General features: G+C 39.9%; 2 protein-coding genes across 2 annotated transcripts in view; both read left to right on the plus strand.

The window, feature by feature from the left end:
- Window positions 1-7,915, plus strand: part of LOC120311936 (transmembrane protease serine 9-like) — a 36,426-nt gene extending 28,511 nt beyond the window's left edge. The window contains exons 8-9 of the mRNA XM_039352038.1: window positions 5,211-5,344; window positions 6,521-7,915. Of these exons, the coding sequence (XP_039207972.1) occupies window positions 5,211-5,344; window positions 6,521-6,757 (371 nt within the window). The 3' untranslated portion in view covers window positions 6,758-7,915. The remainder of the gene's footprint in view (window positions 1-5,210; window positions 5,345-6,520) is intronic.
- A 1,681-nt stretch (window positions 7,916-9,596) lies between these two features.
- Window positions 9,597-17,970, plus strand: LOC120311937 (transmembrane protease serine 12-like). The gene is made up of 5 exons (XM_039352039.1): window positions 9,597-10,267; window positions 11,306-11,507; window positions 13,572-13,837; window positions 16,147-16,289; window positions 17,728-17,970. Exons 1-5 carry the CDS (start codon window positions 10,165-10,167, stop codon window positions 17,968-17,970), a joined length of 957 nt encoding a protein of 318 aa, XP_039207973.1. The 5' UTR covers window positions 9,597-10,164.
- The last annotated feature ends 6,378 nt before the right edge of the window (window positions 17,971-24,348 follow it).

Genomic DNA, 24,348 nt, shown 5'->3' on the forward strand with positions numbered 1-24,348 from the left:
TAGGCTATTGAGATGATGGGGACAACTTTTTATAATGTAAACTCTTGTCTGTCTACAGTATTAATATAAATTTCAGCTTTAGCCTACACATCAAACTAAATTAAATTTCATTATCTGCTGAATTACTTTATATTATAGATGTGAAGCAAATTTTCTTTTGGCCAATGATTCAAGCAAATTGATATGAGTGCTTTCATATTAGGGTTATGAAATGTTATGGAGTATAAAATTATAGGCTAGGAAAGAAAGCCCAGAAGAATGAATAATTTTCATATAATCTACATTAAATCATATGTATTTAATCATGTTCCTTTCCATTATATTCAATATTTAGTAACAACTTCTGGAGATGCTCTTGTGCCTGCATACTTCTCAGGCATATTTGTTTTAAATCAATTGCTCCAGGGATTGTGAGCCTCACTATTGGTTTCCTAATATAGTCAACATCAAGAAATTATCACATGTCCTATATAGTCAGCTGAACAGATCTATCTGTTGTTTTGTAGGTAAGAGAAGAGTAGTAGACTTCTGGGGAAGAAATGGCGAATTGAAACCAGCTACACTGAGAAAGAAGGCGATGACTGCAGTGGGCTGAAGAGCTGGTGAAGGGACTGGCTGTTCAGGTTTCCTCTCTGAACAGGAGAGCACTTTGGAATGTCCACATGTGCTCCAGACAGTTGCAAGGAGATCATCAGCTGACGATCTCCAGCAGGTTTAAAGGGCTGGGAGATGAGGGTTTGTCATCTTTGCCCAAGCTGGCATTTTTTTCAAATTACACTGGATGTCCTTTCTTAATCGCTTTTGGAAATTGCTTATTAACTCTTTTTCAGATATTAAGAACCTACAGAAAGGCACCTTTTACTACACTGGATGAGTTTCCTTCAATCCTTAGCAGAAGAAGATTTAAATACAAATATAAGTAGTTAAAAAAACTTTTGGGTAACAACTTACAAAAAGACAATTAGAATGTAGATTATAAATGGACTGAGGGTCCAAATTGTTTTGAAATAAATTTTTTAAACTATTTTTAAGAAACCTTCGCATGATAAAGTGCTGTTGTTTGTGTATGTGTGATTTTTGAAGGTTGGACACTAGCAGAAACCAGAAGGAACTAAAGGACAACGCTTAAATTAGAATGGAACAAAATACTTTAATATTGGATGTATTGAAAGATAAATCCAGAAGTTGATTTTAAAAGTGTCTGCGATTACAGATAGACTTTGACTTATGACCACAATTGAGTCCAAAATTTCTGTTGCTAAACAAGGCCGTTAGATGAGTTTCCCCCATTTTACAACAATTTTTGCCACAATTGTTAAGTGACTTACTGCAGTTGTTAAATGAATCATGCTGTTGTTAAGCGAGTCTGGCTTCCCCAATGACTTTGCTTGTCAGAAGTTGGCTGGGAAGGTCACAAGTGGAGTTTACATGACACTGGGACAGTGCAACTGTCATAAATACATGCCAGTTACCAAGTGCCCAAATTTGGATCATATAACCACGGTTTCAACAATCATAAGTCTGAAAGCTGGTCATAAGTCACTTTTTCAGTATCATTGTAACTTCAGATGGTCACTAAATGAATTGTAAGCAAAGGACTGCCTGTATAGATAAGTGTTTGAAAATGGTATGGAAGAGAAGTTTTATAGGCTATGACTGAGATTGATTTGAAAATGGATTCAAAATCATTGGTTTTGTAAATGGTATGGAAGGAGATGCTATATTGGATGTACAAATTAAACTGACTGGTATCTTAACAAACCAAAAGAGACCTGGATAACTTTTTTATATTGGATTTACAAAAGAAGCTAATTTTATGAGAAGGGATAAAGAAAAAATGAGAATAAAGTTCTAGGACTATTATTTCAGGGAACCATCAAAAGTAAAGGGAAGGAATATAAAGTTAGTTTATTTGATCAAGGTTAAAAATGGACTTTTGCTCATCAGAACTCAATGATGAGGCTCTAAAGATTTGGTGGTAGATAACATGATATAGGGCAGCGGTTCTCAACCTGTGGGCCGCGACCCCATTTGGGGTCGAACGACGATTTCACGGGGGTCGCCAAACAACACAGTCCGCCATTTTTTTCCCCTTTTCCTTAGCTGTGCTACTCCCTTTTATTCTATTGGCTTTTGAAAGCCAATAAAATAGACTCTTTTGAATAGAGTCTAATTCTATTGGTTTTCAAAAGCCAATAGGAATTGTCTAGGATGTCTCTGCCCTGCTGAGCCCGCCAAAAGTCCCATTTTGCAAACGGTGCTGCAAGTTGTCTACAGCGGAGGTGAGCTGTCTGGAAGTTTCCACCCCTCCCTGCTGAGCAACTACTAAACATGTAAGTAAAAGAGGGGCAGGGGTGGGAGGTGGGAGGCCGGCGGGCGCAGGGAGGGTTGCTGGCGCACGTGGGGCCTGGTGGGTGCCTTATCTCCCTTGGGCTGGGCCAGCTGGTGGCCCAGCCGGTGGTCGGCCTGCACTGTCTCTGCCGCTTGCCAGCTATGCCTCGGCCGGCGCAGGGGGCGGCACCACACATATGCGGCGCTCCCGGGCAGGGAAAGTCCTTGACTTACGACCGGTTGAGGAGTCCTCGACTTACGACCGATTGGGTAGTCCTCGACTTACAACTGGTTGAGGAGTCCTCGACTTACGACCGGTTGGGTAGTTCTCGACTTACAACCAGTTGGGCTCGCGGCATTAAAAAGGTTGAGAACCACTGATATAGGGAGAAGAAATCTTGTTGAGTTTTACAAGAAGGTGATAAGTTATGGGGAAGTAATTTTCTATATTTTTCTTTTTATGAACTATATTATTTTTTACATTTCTATTTTTTTCCTTCTTTTTTCCCTATTTCTTTTTTTAGCTTGTAATAGATCTTATGTTTTTAATAATAACACTCAGTAACATTATTAAAAATAAGAGTAACCTGTAGTTGGTGAGCTGCACTTTGATTTTGTCAAGGGACCATTTTTCTAGATTGGGATGGGCCACCTTTAGTCTCCATATCAATACTTTAAATACTCTTCAGATATTTATAAGTTTGCACTGCTGAAACGTAGTGGCACATTGTGGATTTGCATAGCATTGGTTTGAAAAACCAGTGGGCTTAAGTTTTAAGAAATATAAAATATATTATGATTAATGAAGTAATACATCCAAAATTGTGTTTTATGTTTATTGAATTCTCCAAAGAATATGTTAAAAAAAGGTGGATACTAGATTTCTTGTGTTGGCATTGAAATAAATTTGAGACCTCTTTGATTCAAAAGGTAGCCAGCTATAGATGCCTTTTGGTTTCAAACAGTAAAGGTTAATACAGACTTTATTTAGAGAAAGAAAATAGAATAGAAAGTAAAAAATAAAGGAAAAGGAAAAAAGAAGAAAGAAAAGTAAGAAAAAATATGTAAAGAAGTGATTTCCAAACTGCATCATAGGTATAAACAAATTTAATGATTCTTCACCTCCATTAAAGTTACAAACAAACATATTCCTTTCTTTTACTTCTAACAGTCTTAATCTTCATTCAAATGTTTTAGGATTTGATTTTTCAATTCTTTTTAATCTCATCGCAAAGAGACCTTTAGGTCTTTTACAATACTTGTTTTTTAAATCCAGTAAGGGAAAAAATATTCACGTCATTTTCTTGGTTCATCATTTGTATTTCTAAAATATCAGTTTCTTTTCTATAGCTAGTGAGAAATCATTTTCCAAGTTTTTCTTTTGACCTCTCATTTGTAAATCCACTATCAATATCTAACTTGTTCTGCATTTCTTCATTTTCATTTTTTAAACATAGTCTAACCATAGAGGCAGACACCATGACTGACACTGTTGATATTGTGGCTACTAATCTCTGGTTCCATTCTTCAAAAGTCTCCTTTAATATTTTGAATGTTATAATGTTTTGCATAATTTTAATTGATAGCTTTGTGTTTTTCCCCCTCTGCCTGGATTCTTTAGTTCCCTCTAGTGTCCAATTTTTAAAAACATAAAATTATTTATCTTCATTATGACTTGCAAAACTAGAAAAGATTTATTTCCCATGGGTTCTTTGTTCTTTATAATTCCAAAATCTTATGTTTCTAAATTCCCAATTTATCTGGCCCCCTTGTTCATTTATAACTTTTTCTAAAGTCAGTCTTATTTAGTTTTTGCTGTTTATTACAAATTATTTAAATTTTTAAGCTTATGATTAAATTTTTCTTTTATTCAAGATTGAAGAGAACTCACCTGATGTTTTCAAACTTATCATTCCAAATGTCTCTAATAGCTTAAAAGGAATTAAAAAGCAATTTTTGAAAAAGATTAGAAAATGAGGTTAGTAAATTTAGTGTCTTTTAAAAGGTGCTGAGCACTATTGCAAGCAAGATGGCTATTCCTGTCATCTTCTATTGGTCACACCTACAAGATATGAGGAGTTGTTTGGAATATATGTGGGTTATCTCCCGTCTTCTCCTTCATAGAGAATACAGTAGCAGGTCTACTTACCAGTTCTCCATTGTTTGCCACAGTTGTCAACTCTGCTTTTGCAAAAATGTATCCAGTCAACCTTTCCCCAATTTTTATTTTTATTTCTAAAAATGAGATTACCTATGTTTTTATAACATTTGAAATATAATGCTAAATTTAAGGATGAACTAAACTTATATTGAAACTACCTGGTTCTTTTTTATATATTTTTTTATCCTTTTATGTTTCATTTATTGTAATGGCTACAATGTATGTAGGTAGGGAGTTCTACAGAAAAAAATTGAATGGGTGAAAAAATGCTTTTTCATCATCTAATGATTTGAAGGCTTAGGGCATTATGCTTAGAAAATAGTATTGGATCTAAAACTCTCAATATTCTGTATTTTCCATAAGGCTTGTCTTACTACAAAATTAGCAACTGGGAATCTGTAGCATTTAAAGACTTAACAGTTTTATGATGGTAATAGTTTTTATAACCTGCAGTTGACTCTATGTGATATTCCAAGTTATGTCCTTAGCAAAGAATTTGTGTCTATATTTGTTGTTTGAGAATAGTAAACATGATTAAGAAAAATGGTGCAATAAATGTAAATAGTGATAATTACCCACTAAATTGAAATCTTTGAACACTTATTCCATAATAGATTTGTTGTTTAAAGTTACCGGGTTTTTTTTACTGTTCCTTTGGAAACTCTATAAAGAATGCTGAACACAGCATACTTCCACATATTTTGTCTTTTCTTCACAGACAAAATTAAAATTGAATTACAAGAAGCTCGAGCAATTATTATTCCACTATATGTCTGTAATAAATATGAATGGTATAAAGAAAAATTACCAACTGATATGATTTGTGCCTCCTCATCAACAAATACCTGTATGGTAAAATAAAAATATTTTTACAAGTTTTAAGTGTATAATATATAATGTCATTTGGGATTTCAGCAGTGCCTAAATTGAATAATAAGTAGATAAATTAAAAGAATTTGCAAATTCATGTATTTTTTTAAAGAACTTTTTTTTAATAAGGAACATCTCAAATTGATTGGTTATTTTCAATTAATTATAGGTAGTCGACTTATGACTACAATTGTTCGCAAAATTTCTGATGCTAAGTGAGACACTTGTTAAGTGAATTTTGTCCCATTTTACAACCTTGTCACATTTGTTAAGTGAATCATTGCAGTTATTAAGTTAGTAACACAGATATTAAGTGAATCTGGCTTTCTGATTGACTTTGCTTATCAGGTCACAAAATGTGATCACATGACCTTCTTCTTCTTGTGCCATATCCATTATCGGACGTTGGCAATCATGTTGGCGATCCTGTTTTTATCAGCAGTTGCATGAAAAAGTGCTGCTGAATTTTGTCCAAACCAATCGCTTAGATTTTGAAGCCACAATGTTCTTCTTCTGCCTGAACCTTATTTGGACCTTAGGATACTGCAATCCTCATAAATAAGTTAGTTGGCAAGAGTCTGAATATTGATCACCTGGCCATGGGGATGTCGCAACAGTCGTAAGTGTGAAAAAGTCTTAAGCCACTCTTTTCAGTGCCGCTTTAACTGTGAATGGTCACTGAACAAACTGATGCAAGTCGAGGACTCAACTCTTAGCCTTGAATTGGCTTTGTATCAAATGCAGACGGGATCAAATGCTCTTATTTTTTATAGCCTAGGTGCAAATTCACTATTTTAAAACTTGTTAGTAAACTTTTGTATTCATACAAAATTAAAAGTTTGAAAATATTAAGTGGCAGAGGAACTTTTAACATATAAAAATTTTGTATTTTCATTAATTTTTTCCTATTTTTTTATTTCTTTAAAGTGTTTTGTGTTTGAAGGATTTTTAATTTTTCTGTAGTTTTTAAGCACAGCCACTATATTATTTTTAACATTTTTTATAATAGTTTTATAGTCTGATAAATGTGTAACATATCAAGAAATATCAATATTTCTAAATTGAATAAATAATTGAATTTTTAAAAAACCTATATAGTACTTCAGAATTTTAGAATAACATGAACATTTGACTTTTTCCCTATTTTTCATATTCCAGGAAGATAGTGGTGGACCTTTGATGTGCTATTTCCCGAGCGTATCCCAATATTATCTGATAGGCATCACCAGTTTTGCCACTGGCTGTAATCAAGATAAATATCCAGGACTCTATACACGTACAGTGAGTTACAGAAAATGGATAGATTTTCATCTTCATGATAAAACCACAACCACAGTGAACATCCAAAGTATTCTAGTTCCTTTAACTATGGAATGGATAATCTTTCACCTATAGACATGTTCTTAAATGGGGTATTTAACATTCCTGCTAGTTTGTTTAACCCATATCAACTAATGGAGTTTGTAATCTATGACTTTACTATCCCAACTACACTTGAAATATATTTGTAATCATTTTAGTTAGTGTCACATTTTTAAATATTTATGTATCATTGTATTAAATGCCTGAAATTTTGTTATGCTGTATGATAAAAATTAACTGATGTTTTCTGTTGCCATATAGAAACCATACACTAAGTTGAAGCTTAATATGATATATGAATTACTGTACTGTTGCAAGATGATACCAAGTATAATATAATAGCTTGATCTGTCTTCTGATATCTCTAATAGGATTAGCTCTAAATAGGGTTGACGATGCTTCTGTCCGTTAAAATTGGAGAAAGTTCTTTTCCTTAGTTTGCAACTCCAAATATTGCTATCTTGTTGCTGTAGAGCATATGGAAGAATGGATCATAGGATATTATTGCACAGATAATTTCCTCTCTTTGTATCAGTGGAATTCTGCCACATCAGACAATATTTGTGGATTAAAGAAGTTTATTTGAAAGAAGCTTATGCTGGATCCAATCCAAAATCACCTTTGACATACCAGTGTAATATTTCATCTTTTACATTTAGCTAATTTAGAGAAAAAATTATAAAGACCTATCTAAGTTTTTGTTATGAGCCCTATAAACGTTACATGTTGAATTCATTTCATATGAATGAAAATGGTAAGAAGAATTAGAGAAAAATATGAGAATGTGAATTACTGTATGAAAGGCTATGAAAAGGCATGTGTCATGGCATGTACTATATAGAAATGCCATGTATAAATGAATGGAACATGAGTATATGTGAAGGCATGGCACTGAATAAATGAATAGCATTGTTCAAATTAGTGACAAAAATATTTTGAGCCTTTAAAAACTTAAAACGTTATCACATCAGACTACCATAGAACAATTTAAAACTGACCGTAGAATAGAGAAATTGACATCTAACAGTCCCATGCTGTGAGATATTCTTGTACCTTTAATAATTTTTGTCTAAATTGCAATGTTTGTCATATTGATTGTTATGAGGGTTGAATGAAAAGTATACCTCCATCTCCCTAACCTTAATTTATATGTGGATATTTTAATTAAAAAGAAATAATTCTTGAAATCAACTATTTTGTTACTTGTATTTCCTATATTTGCTTCTGCACGTAATCACCACCATTTGCTACATACTTTGGCCAATGACAGACAAGCTTCTTAAAGTCTACTTCTTCAACCAGATCTGAAATTCTTCCTACATACTTAAATAGTTGCCCATGAAGGTATATCTTCAATTATGGAAAAAGATGGAAGTTGCATTGTGCCAAAAATAAACTGCATACTGGATGGGGTTAAACAGTGAGATCAAATTTGCAATTGCCTTCTGGGTGATGAGATCTAGTGCTGTCATGCTGCAGCAAAATTTCCTTTTGTATGCTTCCAAATTTTGCTTAATCCATTTCAAATTGTTGAATCTTGTAATACAGACATGTCAAACACAAGACCCGGGGGCCGGATGTGGCCTGTGAAGTGGTTTCATGCGGCCCGCAAAACCATTCTGAAAACGGAATGGCCCACGCTGCCTTGGCCCTGGCCGGCCAGGAGTCAATGTACAATTTTGTGGTGGCCATCTATGCTGAAACGCATTCAGTCTTAGCTCCACAAGGCTGTCCAGAAACAGCGAGGAACTAGCCCCTGCCGCGTTGGCCCCGTCCCCTTGGTGCATGCTGGGGTGGTGTCACCCTTTGAGGAATGAAGAAATGCACCACACCTTGGCGCTTGCTGCAGTCCCACCTCCTTCTGCCAGACACCCTCAGATCTGTCCCACTCCTGCCCAGGCCACACAGGCACCCTTGACACGAACGATGTAAAGCTGGCCTTGCCCACCCAGTAGGCCACACCCACCCAGCCCCCCAAGGGCAACCACAATGCTGATGTGGCCTTCAATGAAATTGAGTTTGACACCCCTGTTGTAATACAATATTCTGAGTTGACAGTAATGCCAGGTTTGAGGAAATCCATATGAATAATGCTAACTACTCCCCTATAACTATGAAGGAAAATCTTCCAAAAGGCCTCCAGACCCAGACGATTCTAATCGCAAATTGATATGATAAAGGCACCAATGGACAGCAAGTCCTGATTCAAGAAAATTCTGTACAGAAGCAATGAACAATATCCAAGACAGTTTAGTTTAGATTGTATTCCCTAAGAACTTGTAGCACTAGAAGATAAGCTGCCACTTGAACATGTGGGAAGAATCCAGAGAAAGAAATATTTTGGAGAATATTAAAAAGGCAGAATATATTTCTCCAAAGGAATAATGGAGAAGATCTTTAAAAAGCAGAAACTCCTCCCTCCCCTGCCTAGACAGAAAATTCAGCAGAAACCAGCTTTTAGAAATGCAGATGTAATAATCAATTCAGGAAGGTTGGGGCCAGGAAGCTAGAGGCTATGAGATTAGGAAGACAAAGACCTCTAAATCTACATTCTTCTTCTTGTGCCATATCCGTTATCCGACGTTGGCGATCATGTTGGCAATCCTGTTTTTATCAACAGCCACACGAAAAAGTGCTGAGTTTTGTTCAAACCTACATACCCCACACAAAATCTAAAAGACATGACTTTTGAGGACATAATAGGATTAACCCACCAATACCAGAAAGGCACACTCAGACTCAAGTCAAAGTACATGACACAGGAAATACAAAGCCTCAAATAGGAACAGGAAACAACCTCAAGAGCCCCAGAAGATATAAAAACCCACCACTCCCAGCAACATGTGGTCAGTTTTCCTAGAGCCATCTTTCTGTCTGGCTTCACTCTTCAATAAACTACAACCTTCTTTCTAAAGTAGTCTCCATTTTGTTTATTCCCAGCTTGGACTGGACCCTGATGAAGATTTTTCTTTCTACAAACGTGTTAAGTTCATCACATCCATCTACTCTCTGAATACTTGGCTTACAATTCCCATCACTCCCACTGGACAGGTCTGATTAAAGGCCACCTCAAGGAGGAAAAACTGGTTAATCTCCGCCGTCTTGAAGGAGGATGTAAAGAGCAAATTTCTCCAGTTCTCCGTATGCTGCTTACGTCTGGCAATTATGGAAAGCTTGTGGTCAGTTATCTTTCTACTTCAGAAGAGAGATGGATAGGTAGGTGTGTGCGTCCGTCCAACCGACAGCGGGGGTGGTGATCGCGATTCCTCCTCCTTCTTCCCCCTCCCCTCCATTCTATCCACCTGGCCTCCCGTTGCTGCGTCGCAAAGGCCCTTCCAGGCGGAGTCCGCGGGCGCCTCCCCGCCGTTGGGCATCCTTCCTGCCGGGACGGAGGGAGCTCGGGTGGGCGGTTTTTTTTTCCTTTCTCGTCCGGATCGACGATGCAGAGGCGGTTTGGCGCGCCGCTCTCTTCCTTATTTCCGCTGCTTTTCCTGTTGAGTGAATCCCCGTCCAAAGCCTTGTCCTCTGTGATTCCTACAACCGGTAAGGCCGCCTCTTCACCTGAGAGAGCTCAGTGCGCCACGCCGGCGGCAGCCGTCGAAGGAGCGCGACCCAACCACTCCCGCCCTCAAGCCGCCAAAGGCACGAGCGCCGCCTAAGGTCTTCCCCGGAAAACTACAACTCCCAGCAACCTCTCCCTACAAGAGAGCCTCGCTATCGGCGTGCAAATCTGACTATGGGTGCAACTCAGCAAGCTGGGAGTGTGGGGAACGGGCCGAGGCTGATAGGCTCTTTTAAAAAGATTGAATGGGAGGCTTCTTCGTCCTCGAAAGCAGCTGATCATTGCAAACAGCTATAAAGGCTGTCCTGGGCAGGGTGGCAGTGGGTGTCCTGGAGATTTGTTCGGATTCCCGACCAAAAGAAGCAGAACCTCTGGCGGATAAAAGGATGTTTGCAGGGATATGTATAGGAATATGGGAGTGGGGAGATTAAATAGAAAGACATCTGAAATAAGGAATGCGCGGGGAGGGAGGGAGAAGTGGAGGTGCATTTCAAGCTGCCTGTATTTTGCACATATCAATCAGAATAGAGATGGAAGGGACTGTTAAGGTCTTCTAATCCAACTCCCTGCTCAAGCAGAAGACCCTATTCCATTTCAGACAGGTGGCTGTTCAGTCTTTTCTTAAAAACCTGGAGTGATGAAGCACCCACAACTTTTGACATTAAGTTGTTCCACTGGTTAATTGCCCTCAGTTAAGCAGTTTCTCCTTAGTTCCAGGTTGCTTCTCGCCTTGATTAGTTTTCATCCATTGTTTTTTGTCCTGCCTTCTGGTGCTTTGGAAAATAAGTTGTCCCCCTCATCTTTGTGGCAGCCCCTCAAATATTGGAATATTGCTATCATGTCACTCCTCATCAACAGAATATTATCAACAACATCAGACATGTCTCTGGTTTAAAATAAAGGCTGGCTGTGTCCATAGTACGCAACCATCATCTTAGCGCCTATTGCACACATGCCATTGCTGATCAAGAAGTTTATCCTTAAAACATGCACTGTTGGAAGTCTTTTTTGCCTCCTAGATTGCGGAACAAGGAGAGTTGTGGATGACATAGTAACAGGGACACGAATTGTTGGTGGGCATGATGCTCAGCTTGGTGGATGGCCATGGCAAGTTAGTCTTGAACTTTATCGTTTCGGTAAAGGATTTGTTCATGTATGTGGTGGATCATTAATTAATCACAACTCAGTGTTGACAGCTGCACACTGCATTAAAGAATGGACGTATGTATTGTCTTCCATTTTAAACTATTCTTATCAGTATAGAAGAAAAAAAAAGCTTAGTTAGCCTATATTGAATTTAGAAATACATTTTTGAATCAATCTTGACCTCTTGAACTTGTAATAAAATATTAGTGTTAGAACAATATATGTTGCTGACATTAATTTTTATTATCCCAAACCAGTTCACAATGAGATTAGGTGAGAAATAGCTCTGCAAAGCATTACATTAAAAAGCTTAGCTAAATAGGCATTTTTTGTTTAGGTGTTTATTTGTTTAGTTAATTCTATCATACAATAGGTATGAACAAAAGCGATATCAGTGCATTAGATAGTAAGACTACAGCTGAGTAAAGTCAAAATGTGTGGGGAACGATAAAGCAGCCAGAAAAACATTGAAAGAAAAATAGTCTGGAGAAAGCTGAAGAATCAGGAGTCTTCAAGCTCGGCCCTTTTATGACTCATGGACTTCAACTCCCAGAATTCCTCAGCCAGCATTAAGAGATTTCAGATGAGAGTGGGATTCTTAAAATAACATTTTAGAGTCATTGCCAGCAGCTTGGGTTTGATCTGATCTGACTGTCATGATCATGTTTTGCTAGTTAGAATAAGGTGAAACATTTTCCTTTAGCACAGTGGTTCTCAACCTTTTTAATGCCGTGACCCCAACCGGTCATAAGTCGAGGATTACCCAACTGGTCATAAGTCGAGGACTACCCAACCGGTCATAAGTTGAGGACTTTCCCTGCCCAGGAGCACCGCGCATGTGTGGTGCTGCCCCCTGTGCCGGCCGAGGCGTAGCTGGCAAGCGGAGAGATGGCGCAGGCTGACCACCAGCTGGGCCACCAGCTGGCCCAGCCCAAGGGAGGTAAGGCACCCGCCGGGCCCCATGTGCACCAGCAACCCTCCCTGTGCCCGCCGGCCTCCCACCTCCCACCCCTGGCCCTCTTTTACTTACATTTTTAGTAGTTGCTCAGCAGGGAGGGGTGGAAACTTCCAGACAGCTCGCCTTCGCTGCAGACAACTTGCTGCACCGTTTGCAGAATGGGACCTTTGGCGGGCTCAGCAGGGCAGAGACAGCCTGGGCAATTCCTGTTGGCTTTTGAAAGCCAATAGAATTAGACTCTATTCAAGAGAGTCTATTCTATTGGCTTTCAAAAGCCAATAAAATAAAAGGGAGTAGCACAGCTAAGGAAAAGGGGGAAAAATGACTGATTGCGTTGTTTGGCGACCCCCGTGAAATGGTCGTTCGACCCCAAATGGGGTCCCGACCCACAGGTTGAGAACCGCTGCTTTAGCATGACATAATGGGTGTTTTCTTCTCATTCATATTGGAGGAATGGCTAGATGATTTTGAAATTGTGCTCGTGAAAGGAAATTGTTCCAGGCCTTCATTAGTCCAGAGTCCATGTACCTCTGAAACTTCTGCCTTTTTCCCATGTGGCCAAATCAAGCTAAACTTCCTTTCTTTTTTATTCTTCATCTTTCCCATTTCTTTTTTTCCTCCTCATAGCTTGCTACTGCCATGATTAGTGCCAGGGATAACCCATCTAGATAAAAAGGAATGAGAATTTAGATAAAGAATTTGACCCAGAAATCAAAATCAGAAATACATGAACATTTGCAAATATTTGCAATTTGCAATTATTATAATTATTATATAGGCAATTTATTTACCTACAATGTTTTTAATTCTGTTCTTGTTTAATCCATTTCTGGTATCCTTAAATGCCAAAATAGTGAAGACTTTGACACTCAGATCAGAGATTAAAAAAGCTCTAAAATCCTTTTTTTTATTGTAAAAATAATTTAATGTATTCTGTTTTTTATAGTTAAATTTCCAACAAGGACATACTGAGCGCTAACTGTATACTCTCAGTAACAACTTTGTCTCTGCATTAATTATTATTTTTCCCTTTGCTTGTTCACTTTCTCTGTATCTAAAAAGGATTAACAAAAATAATTTTTTAAAAGGTAAGAAAAAGTGTGCAAGTTTCGGAGTCTAGGAAGCTACAATTCTACAGTCGGCTCACATTGATTTCTACAGAGGGTTTTATTCTGTTCTAGGGTCGCTTCGTTTTGGAGAGCTGTGGTTGGATTGCATCATATTTCTAGATACCACGTCCATACTAAAAAGAGCCGGATCAGGGCTATCATTATGCATTCTAGTTTTAACAAGATTACCTATGAGAATGACATTGTCTTGTTCAAACTGATGGAGTCTATCAAATTCAATCAGTATATCCAACCCATTTGTATACCTGATGCTCCTGTTACTCTAAATGATGAGATGCCCTGTTTTATAACTGGATGGGGACAGACAACAGAAAAAGGTGAAATTTTTCTTCCCAATAGTCTATTAAAAATGAGAAAGTTGGATTTAAACCTGAATGTTCCTTTTTGGTGGTGGATGGAAATTATCCAGAAATGAGGTACCAAATTAGACATTCTTTGGGTGAGGTGTCCTCTTCAGTCAAAGTGCAGATGAAACCCTTAATTGGTGGGTGATATTTGGGGGATTGCACAAAATGTGTCTTATTCCTAGCCGGGAAGAAATTCACTGCTCAGATGTTTGGCCGATCTGTGCCACATGCCTCACATTCCCAATGAACCGAGACACAAACTAGAGAAATTCAGAGGGTTCTTGTAGGTTAAATAGGGTAAGACTGGTGTACTTAAAAAGACTGAAGTATTTTGCCCCTCTCTCCTTCTGCTCTGCATTGCTGTGGCCCCACCTCTCCCATTATTTTCCTGTCCTTGTCAGCCCTTTGAGGTAGTCTAAGTCCCGAAACAGACCCAGCAGGAATTCCAAAAATATTTTTTTATTGTAGTAAAGTAGAACAGCAGAATTTTGAAAGCCTAGAAGAATTTCTACCCTATCTTAAACTAAGTAACGTCAAGGTGGGATTATTCTCCTCTTTCATAGGTCTATGCAATTTTTCCCTGCAAATTCTTGGTGGCTCATCCCTTCCTTTCTTATGTACAAAATCAACTCTTGTTTCCTTTACATCACCTCCCCATGACTTTACTTAAGTGCTGTTGTTCGACCATGCTTTAATTCAAGCACAGCATGCCAAACATGTTTCTGCCATTCCTCCAGATCTCACACTTTCCTAAGCCATGCACTGCTGTCAATGTGTTGCTAAATGTATCCAAACGGTCCGCTTACCTTTCTCTCCATCTTCCTATACCTTCCTCTCCTATATCTTTGTCTAGCATCCATCACTGGTGATTTTATCTCTTCCCACATTCTCCTGATTCTGGGATATCTCTGCCTACAACATATATGTTTGGACAAAAGACCTGCAGTTCCAGGTCTGTGTTGAGATGAAATATGTGCTCTGTGTCCAAATCAAACATGTTGGTCCAGGCATGGTCTATCCAAAATTCTTTGCACAAACTTTTGAGCAGAATATGCTTAACAGCACAGCATTTAACAAATGGGGAACAATGCTCCCACCTATTGCAGGTTTTATCCTGGGACAATGAATAAATTTGGTAATGTATCATACGGCACATGAACACAACTGCCTCCTCCTTAGTCACGCCCATGTAAGAATTGCTAGTGAACTTTATGCCCTATAATCATCCTACTCCTCGATCATTCTGTCCTATTTTTTTCCATTGTTTCTCTACTTCATTCCTGTCTAAAGTGGTTTTGTCTTTTCATAGGAACGGATATATTTACTCTGCTTTTTACAAACCTTTTAACCATTAATTTTATATTCAGAAAATTGGTTCTGCTGCCAGAATCAACTTTCTGTTATAAATATTGAAAGAAGAGAATATCTGTATTCTCATATTTTTCTACAGTTAGTTTACCTGTTTTTATCTTTCATGAGAAGGGATCACCTGAATCTGCATTAAAAATTGATGTACCTTTAACCATGTTGTTTTTCTTTGAGCATGTCAATAACATATTTCTTGCTTCGGGAAGTTAGCTGATCACTTAGCTCAAAGTATAACCATAGATGCTATGAAGGACAAGTTGCTTAACATTGGTTCCAGTCAGTTGCACTACTATACCTCAATACTGCCTAAACCAGCAGTGTCCAAACTTGGCAACTTTAAGACTTGTTGGCCAAGGAATTCTGGGAGATGAAGTCCACAAGTCTTAAAGTTACCAAAGTTGGACAACTTTGGCCTAACAGTTAAAAGTTTGCCTGTTGGAAAAAAAAATGAGAAATAAGTCTGGCAGAAAGTTAGCATTGCATTGTAACTTTTCTCTATACCAGAGGCAGGCAACCTTGGCTCTTTTATGACTCGTGGACTTCAACTCCCAGAATTCCTGAGCCAGCCATGCTGAGGGGAAAGGGAGAGGTTTCCAAGCTGAGCCATGCTGGCTCAGGAATTCTGGGAGTTGAAGTCCACAAGTCATAAAAGAGCCATGGTTGCCTACCCCTGTTCTATACCTACTGACTGCGTTAAGTGCCACATAAAATTCATCTCATATCCAAATGCTGAAAGAATCTCTTAACTTTTCTTTGGGCAAGTGACTGGGTCACTAGATGGAAACAAGGAGGGTTCATGTTAGCTTTAAGATTCTTATGAAGCACCAAGAATATTCTGCACAACATTTCTACATTTTTACCTGAAACAGACATAGGAGTACTTCCAGCTTTGTTTTGAATTTTCATTTTAGAGAGAGAGAGAGATGTTTTACAAGAAGCACAGGTCGATATTATTCCAATATCAACTTGTAATAAACATGATTGGTATGCAGGGATGGTGAAAGAGAAAATGCTTTGTGCCGGCTCTGAAAAAGGAGGAATTGATGGTTGCCAGGTAAAAGAGAATTTAATTATAGAACACTTTTATTTGTTTATAAAATTTATTGGCCGCCCATCTTACCACACACTAACTTTATATATATATATAAATAAAGTTAATAACGTTAAAAATATGAACCCTGGGAATATTCATATCTAAAATAAAATGAACACCAAGGTATGAATTAAAACTATAAAAGTTTAATTTAAAAACGCCAAGCTTTCGCCGTCACCTGCCGGCATCATCAGGGCTGGGCCGCCAGGGTGAGAGGGTCATTTTTATAGGCAAGCCAAGGTCTGCGCACGGCTCCTCGATCTCGTCACCGGACCCAATTGATTAAATTGTGCTCCGGTGGTTCGTTTCCTTCTGTCCTTCCTGGCTACGTGTATATCTTCACCATTATTCTTTTCTTTGAATTCTGAGGTAAGTAATGTAAGCTCTTTGTCTCTCTGATTGTCTCTATCTCTCAATTCATTCTCCCTTTCGGGTTCGAGTGTTAATCCACATTTGTCCTTTTCCCCTCCCCAATCACGCTTTACCCAGTCGCTTTTTTCATAAGACGGCACCGGGCATGGAAGCAAGCCTGTGGATGCCCCAGAAAGTGGGAAGAAGAACGAGCCCAGACGGAGAGGCGCGCGAGAGGGCGGAACCAATGAGATCAGGTTACTGTGCCCTATACCAATAACATCCATGGATTCTGAAGACTTTTGCCGTACACGCACAGGAACGAGAGGCACCGGAACGAGGAAGGGAGCAAGGAAGGGGTGTTGTGACGCCCAGGAGGACCATAGCTCCACTCCCCCCCCGGACTAAGATCTCGGATTACAACATACGAGATAGGAGTGCAGAGGACAAAAAGGAGGGGAAGGGCATGATAGCTAAAGACAACCGCAATCATGAAACCACCCCCATAGAAAAACAACCTATCGAATCACCCCAACCAAGTTGGAATACGGGGTGTGACCATCTTGATGACAGTTGGATGCGAGGGAGGGGAACCAAGGATGAAAGGAAAGGTACTTATGAAAAAAGCGACTGGGTAAAGCGTGATTGGGGAGGGGAAAAGGACAAATGTGGAGTTCCCACAATCAGATGTTGAGAGACTGACTTGGACATTTTGCAGTATAACCAAGGCAAGACTACCTCCATTTCCAGGAAGGGGGTATCTTACAGAAAAACATTTTTCCCCTGACAAATCATGAAAGGTGTAGCTCACAATTTTTTTGCTGAGAATATGCAGTAAGCCATAATACATGGCTCAGCTTAACATATGAACCAAGCTAATATTTATACATACGTGGATTGTGCCATATCAGCCAATTACAATTTTAAAATCTGGTTGAGCAAAGTATGCTTCATGCATTAAGTAAATTTGTTGGATAATAATATCTTTCCCTCTAATATTTGAGAATTTCCTCCACTGATATTTTCTTCTTGGTGTGTTATGTTCCAGGGAGACAGTGGTGGTCCTCTTGCATGCTATCTGCCAGATGTCACCAAGTACTATCTGGTAGGGATCAGCAGCTTTGGTTTCGGTTGTGGCCGGCCAAAGTTGCCAGGAGTCTATCTGCAAACAGGGTTTTACAGAAGTTGGATACAGTCTCAAGTTATTTTATTCGACAAAGCCACGACTATGAAGACTCCTTATCTTTTCTTTTTGACTGCAGGATGGATAGTTTTCTGCAGTGTTTTATGAAAAGAAAATCCCATTGGATTGGGATATCTTAACTTTCCAACTTGTGTCCATGTAGCAATATTTATTATTTTTAACTGCTAATATATGCAATAAAATATCGCCCAGTCAGTGCAATTTATTGTGTTTGAACTTTAGAGTTGATACTTCGTCACTGACAACTGTAGGTTTGAGAGAAATTACTTTTTCAGGTTTTTTTCCCCTAATACTTAACACTGGACTTAATATTATAAACTTTGACCTTAGCAATTGTTCCCTCTGCTGCTTCCCTTATGGTAAACTAAACACAGTATATTTTTAATCTGTCCAGAGATTTTATTTTTTTAAAACTGCTTGCTTACCTTTCTCCCTGTGTGAGTACGTTACTCCATGGCCAGATTGTTGGTGGGATTCTCCAATCTTGGGTCAAGGTGGTGATAATAGTGGTGGCATTTCAACCCTTTTTCTTTGGCCCAAACTCAGAGGTGACCCAGTGACCCTTGGGCACTGTAGCAATCACAGACCTGGTCCAGCTTATTCAGGGCCCAACTCTCAGAGGAGTTCACATGTAAGATTAGGATGATTGTGGGATAATCTAAAGTGACGGGGGATACTAATACCAGCCACTTTCCATGGTTAGATCATGCCCCTTTTATGCCAGGGTTTCTCTATGATTGCCTTCCACTGCTGGAAGTTGGGGCCTATTCAACTGGCTAACCCCAGGCCATTGATGAACCAATGAGGTTTCAGAGGGAACTTGAGTATTTTCCTGAAGCTCTGGTACATGGTGCTACTGAGGTCCTGGTCAAAACTTGGAACAAGCTCAGTTATCTGGGAAGAGTCCTTGTGATCTGGACCCATGTCTCCTGTTTGGCAAAGCCCTCTTAGGTACTGTAGTGGCATATAGTTGGTTCCAAACTGTGGTTAGCAATTCATTGCAGGAGGGGGTGTTCCCTGTCTTGAAAAAGGCGGTAGTCTGCCCCTGCGCAAATGGTCATCCTTGGACCCCCATAAGTTTCATTCAGTTTCCAAATTTCTTTCTTTTTTCTTTTTTTAGGAATAATTGTTGCAAGGTCTTCTCTGGATCCTTTTCATCAGTATTTAGGCCAGGTTACGTTACTGACATGACATTGGTCTCTATATTCTTGAAAATAAAGATTTGTTGGAAATCAGTCTTTCTCATCCTGGAAACATTTGTTTGTTTAAAAACATTATTTAGCCACCCAGCTATCAACCAACTCTGGGCAGCTCCCAGTCAAAAATTCAAAAATTAAAAGAGTTAACATTATTTTAAAATCTAAAAACTCAAAAAGTTAAAACATTAAAAATTGAAAACAACAAAAACCTGTCACCAATCAATGCTACTATGCCATCTTCTAAATTCCCAGCTGCTTGTGTGAAAAACCAGGTCTTTAAAGCCTACCCTATTTGACCTAGTAGGATGGATGGATATCCTTAGGGAAAAGCAATCTGCAGGTAGCTTGGCCCAGTGCCATTTGAAGCTGATGACAAGCGCCTTGAATTGTACTGGAAACAAACTGGAAGCTAGTACAGGTGTTACATGGGCAAACCTAGGGGCCTTTCATTACTGTGCTTGATGCTGTATTCTGGACCAGTTGAAGTTTCTGTGTAGTCTTCAAGGGCAGCCCCATGTAGAGCACATTGCAGTAATCCATATGGGAGATTACCATGGGCAAGCCGTTCTGGTCCAGGAATGGGCCCAACTGGCACACCAAACGTGTGCAAAGATCCCCCAAGCCACTGCTGCCATCTGCTTGAACAAGAACCATGAGTCCAGGAGGAACCCCAGGTTGTGCACCAGCTCACTTCAGGAAAGCGCCATCCTGTCCAGAGTCAAAGATGAAGTATCTGATCCTGGGGATGAAAACCCCATAGCCATTCCATTTTGCAGGATTGAGTTGAAGCCAATTCCTCCCCATCCAGACCCTTATAGCTTCCAGGCACTTGACCAGCACCACCAACACACCACTTGTGTGGCTAGGAGTGGAGATATATAGTTGGATATCATCAACATGCTGATATCAGGGGCTCCTGGTTCCAGATTGCGGTGCACGCGGATGCGCAGGGAGAGCGTTCTCTCCGCTGCCCGGTTTCCCTTCGTCGGGCGACCCTGAAAAGAGTCGTAAGTCGCCTTGGAGGGGCAATGACCATGAGGAGGACCCTCGACAGATCGCAGAAGGGTGGCAGCCCTTCCGTTTGATCCAAGGCAGCTCCTTTGGACTGTTGGAGGAAAAGATCAGCCATCAACATGGCCGATCACTAAGCCGTGCCAGCGGAAAGCCAAAATTACCACCAAGCAAAACGAAAGCACCGTGGAGGATTTGGGTGAGACCTACCCTTACCTTTCTTTTACCCCAACTACCTTCCTCTGAAAGCCTCCTGAAATTGCTTCCCTGCTCTTAATACAGCGGCGTCTGCCTACTCTGGGAAATTAAGCTTTGAAAAGAAAAGAATAACTAATCTAAACAACTAAATAATTGGACTTTTATCTTTTGGACACTTTGGGTTCCCTAAAAGTTCCTATTATAGGGACCTATCATCTTACCTATTTATTAAGTTGGAAAAAGAATTTTTTAACTGGATAAAAGCCTAACTGGTGTTCAGAAAAAAGATTCTATAGCCTATTGGGGACATCTTGTCGTGAAGCCTGGTATAACAATTGAATTTCTTTGACCGTGAGGCTTACCTACTCCCTAAATTTGCCCTTCACATTATCTAAAGAAGATAAGAACCTGAAACAGCTGGGTGGTGAAAACAACTTCTAGGAACAGTGGAGGTGGACATTTGCTGACTTTCCTAAACATAGCCTCCACTAAAAGACTATCTCTAATCACCATAGAAATGGAGGAATCCTACCCACAACATAACTCTAAACTTATACTTGAAAAAATTCTTGAAGCCACTGAGCTAATAAACTCCAGAGTGAAAAACAAAGATGTCACCTTAAAATTACAAATTGAAGCCCAGATTCCAACTGATTAACTTATAAACCAAAAAAAACAACAGAAGAGGAACAAACTAACATCAAAGAGGATTCTACACAACCACAAACACAATTTACTGAGGACTTTGACAATCGAACTCTGACCTTAATCAGTACCTGCATCTCCAAAAGCAACAGAAACTGAAGAAAGCAACATTAAGACGGAGGATGCCATAGATCAGCAAACACAACATACTGAGAACTTAGACAATCTAGTCAATCAAATAACTACAACACCAGATATGACCTTTCATTCTAGCCAGACGAAACTGGAAGAAGAAGACCAGACTGAGCAGATGAGAAATACTTCAAACCAAATATCGCGATTTGAACTATTAGGGCAACAATCTAATGATTACAAAGGGGCCAGTTCCTTTGAAAAATTGATAACTGGATACTCTCCCTTGATTCAAACAATGTGTGTAGGAATGGAGACCCATCTGAGGATTTAAAGGCACTGGTATGGAAGCCTGCTTGGCACAAAAAGAAAGCTAGATTTTAAAATGGGATCTTTTTTCTCCTTTTTCCGTTGACTGATTATGGAACAGCTTAAAATCCTACTTAATGGGCTAAGGCAGCGGTTCTCAACCTGTGGGTCGGGACCCCATTTGGGGATCGAACAACATTTCACAGGGGTCGCCAAACAACACAGTCCATCATTTTTTTCCCCTTTTCCTTAGTTGTGCTACTCCCTTTTATTCTATTGGCTTTTGAAAGCCAATAGAACAGACTCTCTTGAATAGAGTCTAATTCTATTGGCTTTCAAAAGCCAATAGGAATTGTCCAGGCTGTCTCTGCCCTGCTGAGCCCGCCAAAAGTCCCATTCTGCAAACGGTGCTGCACCAGTTGAGTAGTCCTCAACTTACGACTGGTGGGGGTCGCGGCATTAAAAAGGTTGAGAACCACTGGGCTAAGGAGACTTTTAGAGATACTGATTGATTTAATATCTAGGATTTAGGTCTATAAAGGAAATGAAAATTAGCCGTTAGATTATAGTTTTGAATTGTAATATGGAAGTGGATTTGTGACAATGAAAGATATTTTACTAATAAATGATGAGTTACTAGGACGAGAAACAGAATATACTTGTGAAATAAAGCAGAATGTAATTATCTGAATAACATGTGTATTTTAGACACGACAATTATTTTGTAATGAAATTAGGGAAATATGGGTTACCTGAAGTTTAAATATTATGGTTATCAAAAGCTAAATTGGAAAACGGTAATTGGAATTAGATCAAACTTAAAACAGGACTTGTATAAATTGACAAATGCATTGACTGACTGAGCTATAACTAGAATTGTATTAACTTGAATATGATATAATTAAGGGAAATAAAGAAGGAATTCTTAATGACACAACCTGAGATATGTATGAAAAATTTTGTTATTGGACTGTTGACTACCCAACCACCACGCTGCTTTCTAATCACTTGATGTGAAAGTGAAAAATCAATAAAACTTGTTTTTTTTTTTTAAAAAAAAAAACATACTGATACCGAACCCCACAGTGACAGATGACCTCCCCTAGTGTTTCCATGTGGGTGTTAAAAAATAATTGGTGAGAGGCTCGAGCCCAAGGCATCTTCCTATTTCAGGGACCTAGGGCTTGACCCTTCCTCTCCTAACACTACCAACTGGAACCAGTCATGGAGGAAGGAGAACCACTATAACACAGTGCCTCTCACTCCTAACCCCAAAGCTAGTCCAGAAGGATACCATGATCAATGGTACCGAAAGCTGCTGAGAGGCCCAGGATGGCCAAAATAGTTGCATCATCCTGAGCCCTCCAAAGGTAATCAAATGCGGTCAATGTTGTTTCAGTGCTGTGCCCTGGCATGGATCCAGACTGAAAAAAAGTCCAGATAACCTCCTTCATCCAGTGTTCTCTATAAAAGCCATCCATTCCTTACAACAGAGGTCCCCAACCTTTTGGTTACTGTCAAGCCCCTGGGCTTGACACGAACCAATGGGGAACAGGGAAGGAGCAGCCAGCGGCCAGCCGACGTCCGGATGCTGACCAGCTGGGAGTCGGCGAGGCCACCATGCACCGCCTGACTCCCGAGGACCAGCTGGGAGCTGGCAAGACCACCATGCACCGCGGCCACCTCCCAACATGTCGCCGGATGCCACAGAAGCCTCAAACGCCAGCTGGGGTCAGGGACGAGTCAGCTGGATGCCGGAGGGACCACCGCTTGCCTCGGCCGCCTCTCTCTCTGTCTCTGGGCACCGGGGGAAGTCCCACAACCCGGCTGGGCATCAGAAGCAAGCCAGCCGGAGCTTGGAGGGACCGCCTCCCACCTTGGTTACCTCTCCCTCTCGTTGGGCGCCAGGGGGAATTCCCAGAAGCCAGCTGGGTGGCGGAGACAACCAGCTGGACGTCGGGAAGATGTAACCCGCCGCTGCCGCCCCTCCTGTGTTGCCGACGGTCAGGAGAGGGTGCCGGTTGCCGCAGAGAGCCACTTCCCAGTAAAGGAGCGTGGGGAAGTCTGTCGTAGTGCTATGCTGGCGGCAGGGAAGGAGCAGAACATTAGTTGGTTGCCGGATAGAACAGCAGGACCTGCGGAGGCTGCGCTGAAGTGTCCAGAGGGGAAAAAGGCGGAATTTGAACTGCGGCTTATATCAATACGGACTGGATGCTGGCTTGCTGATTGAGGTGGGTTTGGAGTGCTTTTTTCTTTTGCATGCATTAAACATTTTGCTGGTCACGTTGTTCCTGTGTTTCTGGAGTTTGTTGGCAGCAGATACCAAGGACCAGTTCTGTAGAAGTTTTTCCACGGACTGGAGTGAGGTTTTGTGTGTTGCCTGCATCCCACGGATGGGGCTGTTTGTTTGTGCGGACCTGTTGCTGGCATGCCACGGCCTGGTACCGGTTCACGGACCAGGGGTTGGGGACCCCTGACTTACAAGACTATCTTGTTATGTATTCCACAGCTAGTTAAAAAAAATGCAACTGTACCCATTGGCTGGCTTAATTCCTAGTGAGAACATGGAGTTTTCTTCACAGCAAAGTGAAAGTGGTTGCCCATTGCTACCTTCCAGGATATTTTTTCAACATCTTGATATAACAACTCTGTTTTTTCCTGATGGTCCCCCATCCATGTACCAATTAACTAGAACTGTCATTATTTTTAGACTAATAAACAACTAATGCTATTTAATTTCATATGGGAAAAGAAGTATTAGATCTTCTGACAGGCTGAACAAATTGGAAAACATTTTTGATTATTTTTATTCTTGAAAATGTTTAAATTGTTTAAAAATTAAGATTAAGAACGTATCTTTCATCAGATAGCTAATCCATTGGACGTTACTGAATTTACTAATACTTTACTAATACTTGCTACTGGCAATCTTGTTAAATAGTACATGAAATTAGTGATAATGTGGAATACT

The sequence above is a fragment of the Crotalus tigris genome, unplaced genomic scaffold, assembly GCF_016545835.1.
Source record: "Crotalus tigris isolate CLP2741 ecotype Arizona unplaced genomic scaffold, ASM1654583v1 scf7180000018397.643900, whole genome shotgun sequence".
Classification (NCBI taxonomy): Eukaryota; Metazoa; Chordata; class Lepidosauria; order Squamata; family Viperidae; genus Crotalus; species Crotalus tigris.